The sequence below is a fragment of the Bradysia coprophila genome, unplaced genomic scaffold (genome assembly GCF_014529535.1).
Source record: "Bradysia coprophila strain Holo2 unplaced genomic scaffold, BU_Bcop_v1 contig_687, whole genome shotgun sequence".
NCBI lineage: Eukaryota > Metazoa > Arthropoda > Insecta > Diptera > Sciaridae > Bradysia > Bradysia coprophila.
The window spans coordinates 1169982-1175981 of record NW_023503927.1 but is presented as its reverse complement, the minus strand read 5'-3'; the positions used below and the strand labels follow the sequence as shown (position 1 = coordinate 1175981).

Here is a 6000-nt window from a genome sequence, read left to right as displayed (position 1 = left end):
TACTTATACAAACATTTCTCCATCTACGCGAACCGTAGCAGCATATACGATTAGATATGAGAAGGTGAAATGTTAAAGTGCTCATACCAACCTTCCGTAAGACTCACTTGCCCTATAACAACATAACATTACCTTTCTAATGACACCACGGCTCGTGCAACTGGAGACACTTCTGTAAGAAAAGTGCATATTTACGGTTTTTGATCACCTCCGACCAGCCACACAAGCTTCGAAGAATTTTTCTGAAAGCCGTTTTGGCTTTCTGGAAAAAGCGTCCGATTTTGCTCGGCTGTTTTTCGAAAGAATCCAAGCTGGTATCATTCCTACTGGTATGAAGAAAGTGGAATTGGATCGGACACACTCTACGAAGACCCAGTGAAGAAATAGCGAAAGATGCGCTAGATTGGACTCCACAGGGAAACAGGAATAGGGGTCGTCCAAAGATTACGTGGAAAAGGACAATCACCGAAGAAGCGAAGGACCAAGGAAAGACTTGGAACGAAATCAAAGCCTTGGCACTGAATCGTGTGTGATGGAGGCAATTTGTTGGTGCCTTATGCTTCTCCGCGGAGTAGGACAAGATGATGATGAATCAAATAAATCTTGTTTCGGTTGTCTTACTGCATATTTAGCAATAGCTAATGATTGAGTATGAGAACTTGATGTTTATGACCGAAAAGTCATAAAAAAATTGTCTCACATGTCCTACCATAGGACACGAAATAGTGAGTGGGACTCCTGTAACAGCAATTTTAAATTAAATGAGCGTTCACGCTGCTTTATTTTCTTCGCTTTAATGAAGAAAATTTTTTAATATTGCCACAGCATAAATTACATAAATTAAAAGATTAATTATTATTCGTCGGTCCATTTATCCTGCTTCGGTATTCACATCAACTTAATAATTTCCATTTTCTGCTTCTTCCTTTTTTAAATAAACAGGGAAAAAAAATTAATGGAAAAACTACCGACAACAGCTATCAACCACAAAAAAATTCTCTTGATTCGGAAACAGCATAGCTATGTGTATACAACACAGCCGTATATCCACAACCACCACTTTTCAGCCATATCATATCGTACAGAAAATGTAAGCCGAGTTTCGCAAGAAAACCTTAAATGATATCAATAAAATTTACTCACATAATACATTTACGAAAATATCTCGGATGTCTGGTTGACCGACACGATTGTCTGCTGTGCATTTATAATGGCCAACGGTGTGACGGTCTGCATGCATCATTTCTAGTACGCTATTTGTTATATTTGCTTCACCATTTGGCATCACATTGTTCTGGAAAATGGTAAACATTTATTGGTTGGAGGTTGTTGCTACATTGAGTGGAAAATTTTGTAAAATTTTGCTTCGCACAGGTATACATAGTTCGATGTTATATGTGTGCCAAATGTGCATTAAACGTATAATTTAATAAAAGCAATTTGTCGGACTGATGTTTCAGCTAAAACAAACACTTCGTGTTAACTGATTGTTTCGAATCAGCTAGGATTTGGATATAATTAGGTAGAGTGCATAAATCGACTCGAAAGTGGTGTTATTATAGGAAATGTTCAGCCTGAGGATGTTAAGGGACGAATTCAATTTCAATGGCATAAAATGACGCTCACCATCGCGGTATCGCACACATTTAAAAAGAAGAAGAATGGATTGGTTGAAGATTCTGGATGACATTTCAAGGATTTTCTTCTTTTCATTTTTTTTAGACCCGTACGACGTACTGGGGTCTTATGCGTTTACGCATACGTCCGTAACACGTCGAATTGGACTCCCTGAGTAAGGGGAAACCTATTGTGGTTGTCTAGAGATGCCAAATCAGTGAAAAAAAAAGTCCGTCTGTCCGCCTGTCCGTCTGCACGATAACTTGAGTAAAACGCATCCGATTTTGAAAATTCTTTTTTTTCCCGTTTGGTAATGTCAAAAGACAGGCTAAGTTCGAAGATGAGTGATTTTGGATCGACCCTTCCCGAGCTGTGTCCCAATAAGTGCTTTACGGTTTTTCGAAGATATCTCCGGACATTCAAACGTTACACTTGTAAGTGATACGTCAAATAAAAGGTATTTACAATACCGATCGACAAAAAAAGTTTATGGAAATCGGATGACCGACTCGTGAGTTAGACCCCTTGGTGTGAAACAGGCACAGGGCGGCAAGCAGTTTTTGCTTGTAGGTCGGCCACATTTCAACATATTTTGTCTGTTTTAGCTTTATTAGATAGGTATTGACCGTACCAATCAGGGAAAAAAAAGTTTTTGAAATTATGTTCTCCGGAGCGTGAGCTAGGTCTCTTGGAGTGAGCTCTTATCTGGCTACTCGGCCGTACAGTGAACGTGGAGTATTTTGTCAATATCTCGAGTATATTTTGACCGAATTTCATGATTTTTTTTTGTTTGAAAGGTATTAACGAATGTAAAGCGTCGGTAAAATTTCCGGTCTCCTAACAAAATGGCTGCCGGTGGCCATATTGGATTTTAATAAAAGTGATATATCTTAGGAAAAATGGTACTTAGAGAGTTTCTGTTAACATGGAAATAATTTGTTATGTGTGTGGGGTGTTTCAGGCATTCCATATATGGACATCTATATATGGGTAATTCCAGCTAATTTGTGACTGTTCGAAATATTTTCACCAATTGAAATGCGATTTCGGCAAACTTTTTTTTCCTTGAAAGCTGTTGACCAGACGCGTCGTTTAAGCCCCATATTACGTCGGTGGCCAAAAATCTCGGGGAGATACAACCATAAAAATGTATGCTTGTTTTCAGAAATTTTTGGAAAATTCTAGTTTATTTCACGAAGCCTGAACCGATTTCACTAAACTTTTTTTTTGCTGAAAGCTATTGACAAGACGCGTAGTTTGACACCAATATGAGGTTATTGTAAAATGCGGTCTCGGGGAGACATGACCAAAAAGTGTTTGTTTGTATTCGACATTCCGAGATATTCTCAATAAATCTCAAATGATTTTTGTAAATTTGTTTTCCTGTAGATGTGGACCATATAATTCCACAATTGCTCCAAATGACACGAAATTAAATTTTTTGAAGATTTTTGGTTCATTCTGCTTCGAAGTAAGGTAAAATCACTTCGACCCAAACGTTGCCGAAATTACATTTTTTCAAATAAAAACTGAAGATCGGTGTCATTCGAAAGCTACAGCATATGACTTCACGAGAAAAATAACTTTGAGTCAATCAGGTTAGTTGGGTGAGTAAAGTAGGTGACAACAGCTTCCCAGTGGTGATAAAAGTCATCCTCGAATTTTAACTCGTCGAGATTATCTCGAAAAATTTTGTAACCATTTTTTTAAACGGTTTTGAGCCGAAACAACATTTTCTGTGGGGTAACAACCACCAATTGTGAAAAAAAATATTTCTGGCTATTTATGACCTCCGAAAAATATCACTTTTTTAGACATATCTCCCCCAAATTTTGGGTTACCAACCTCATATTGGGCTTAAACTGCGTGTCTTGACCATAGCTTTCAGGGAAAAAAAGTTTACCGAAATCAGTTTTTATTTGGTGAAAATATTTCGAAAAGTCACAAACGTGTAACGCAACTAACCGCCGACTTTTGCGATCACACAAGTCAGACTTCGCAGGCTAAAAATTCCAATTCTTGTTGGTATGAAAGCACTGTGTCTCCTGAGTATTAGAAAATTTATAGACTGATTTGTTACCGCAAAACATAGCCAGCACAATTAACTTTATGACTCACAGATAACGAAATTTGTAACGCAACTAACCATGGAATTACCCATATATCTATATTCACCTATATTGAGCTATATACAGGCATATAGAGCTATATAATAGCATATTCATCTGTGAAATGTTTATTTATAGGAAAATATAGGTAAATATAGCGGTATATAGCTGTTTAAATAGGAATTTATGAAAGTTGACTTCGTACGGGGCTGTCTATATTGCCTCCGGCAATTTATTTGTATATGATAACAAGGCAAAGAAAGATAATGTAAGTGATTTTAAAGCGCGAATAGCTTTTCAGTAGAGAATGAAGTAAAAGAAATAAAGAGTTTCACAGTAAAGGCTTTTGATACGAATAGGTGTTTCGTACGGGTCGGCGTTAGCTATGTTTTTTGAGCCATTTAGTGAGGATTCTGTTGACAGAGGGGGGAAAATACGAAATTCTAACAAGATCGATATTTGCGGCTAGAGCGACGCGAGTTTTTCATGCGTACAAAATGTAAAATCGGAAATGTATGGGCGCGACATTCCTACTCGGCACCATCGAAACGACAGCATCCATTCGCCATACCATTTTTGAAGCATAAACAAAGCGTGCCAGTTCGAATGAAAAAAGTTCTATTTTCTCCCCACAGGAAAGAAACTGCACTTTTCTCACTAAAAATTCGACCAGTGAAGAATGATTTGTGTATAATTTGTTTAGCTTGAATTTTTCTTTATATTTTAACGATTTCTTCTCATTATTTAGAATGCAATCTTCTACAAATTTTCGCAAATTTATGTACTCGCGTTGTACAAAATGAGGCAAAACAAAACGCGTGTATGAAATAGTACATTTCGTATCTTGGACTAAACGTCTTTTTTAGCGTGTGAGAAGTTTCCAGACAGAGCCGAAGGCGAGGTCTGGAATCGAATACGCTAAAAAAGATGTTTAGTCCGTGGTACGAATAGTATTTTTCATATTGGACGGAGAAAAAGTGCGACTTTTCGGGTCCTAGGTATAAAATTACTTTCTTTTGACTGACAAAGGATTTTCTATGAATATTTTGCCCCTTGTTCTACAAAGACGAGTTGATCACAAAGGCGGTGAGAGCAAAAAGAGCAAAAGAAACAACTGACCCGTTCAAATTTTCATGCCAGTCACTTTCGTAATTGTTGTGCACGGGCACTATCCTTTGTCTTTTTCAAATTTGAAACTGCATGAAAAAACTTCTTGACAAAATCAAAATCGCATGAGTGTTAGAGTGAATTTTGGCAGGACCATGACCATCGGACAAAACAGATCTTAGGCACTTCAACAAATGAAGTAAAAGATTAAATCTCAATCTGTAAGTTCTTAGAATCTAAGTCTTAGATCAATTCAAGTAGCAGAGTCGATATCCTAAAGTCGAATGATATGATTACAGAGTATGATAGAATAAAAATTTCTATCACCAATCCTTTAACGATCAATTTTCCTCTAAAAATTTCGTCACTTTTGTATTAGAAATTGTTGGCTGGGTATTGTAAATAAAGTTGATGTCACACTCACACGCCTTACGAGTAATAACGCTTTAGAACGTCTCTCAAACAAGCAGGGTTTATTATTGGAAACTTCATTACTGAAAATTCTAGATAATTTCGAATAATTTAGAAAAATTTCCGGATTTTTTCGGATTTTCAGAATTGAAGTTTCTAATAATAAGCCGTACACGTACGATATTCCTATGAATATAAACTTCCAGGTGTGGTCTCACCACGGAGGAAATTACGAATTTAAAAGCGGATTCAAACGCACTCATGTTCATATTACATTGACATGAATAATAAATACGTTCAAGGTAAATCGACCGATTTTGAATAATCGGCCATACCTCCCATACCTGGTCCTGGTATGACGATCATTGCAATATCGTTTCAATAAATTTTTTCTTTCGATGTGTGTCATGATTATATTGATTTAGGTTTCTCTACTACAGTTTTCATCTTACTTATTGCATCAATACAGCATAGGTTTCAAGCCGAGGCTTATGATGAATTCATTTACGTGTACTTCTTGCCTATAAATGACAGTGAAAACTAAACTACCCAGACCAATAAATGAGTGGAGCAGAAGCTCAATATGTTCGTTTATGAATTAATTGTCAGTTACGCCATAATGTTCCACATACGTTCGCTGAAACGACTAGATGAAACCAGAAATAATGTTGACAAAAGCTTATAATTGCATTCCAATCGTATGTACCAATAATTATCGATTATAATCGATCAGAATTTAATTAAACAAAATGGTTTT

General features: G+C 36.7%; 1 protein-coding gene across 1 annotated transcript in view; it reads right to left on the bottom strand.

Annotated features, from left to right (window-relative positions):
- Nucleotides 1–1135: 1135 nt before the first annotated feature.
- LOC119083511 (lachesin-like) overlaps nucleotides 1136–6000 on the bottom strand; it is a 154977-nt gene continuing 150112 nt past the window's right edge. The window contains exon 5 of the mRNA XM_037193229.1: nucleotides 1136–1294. Within this exon, the coding sequence (XP_037049124.1) occupies nucleotides 1136–1294 (159 nt within the window). The remainder of the gene's footprint in view (nucleotides 1295–6000) is intronic.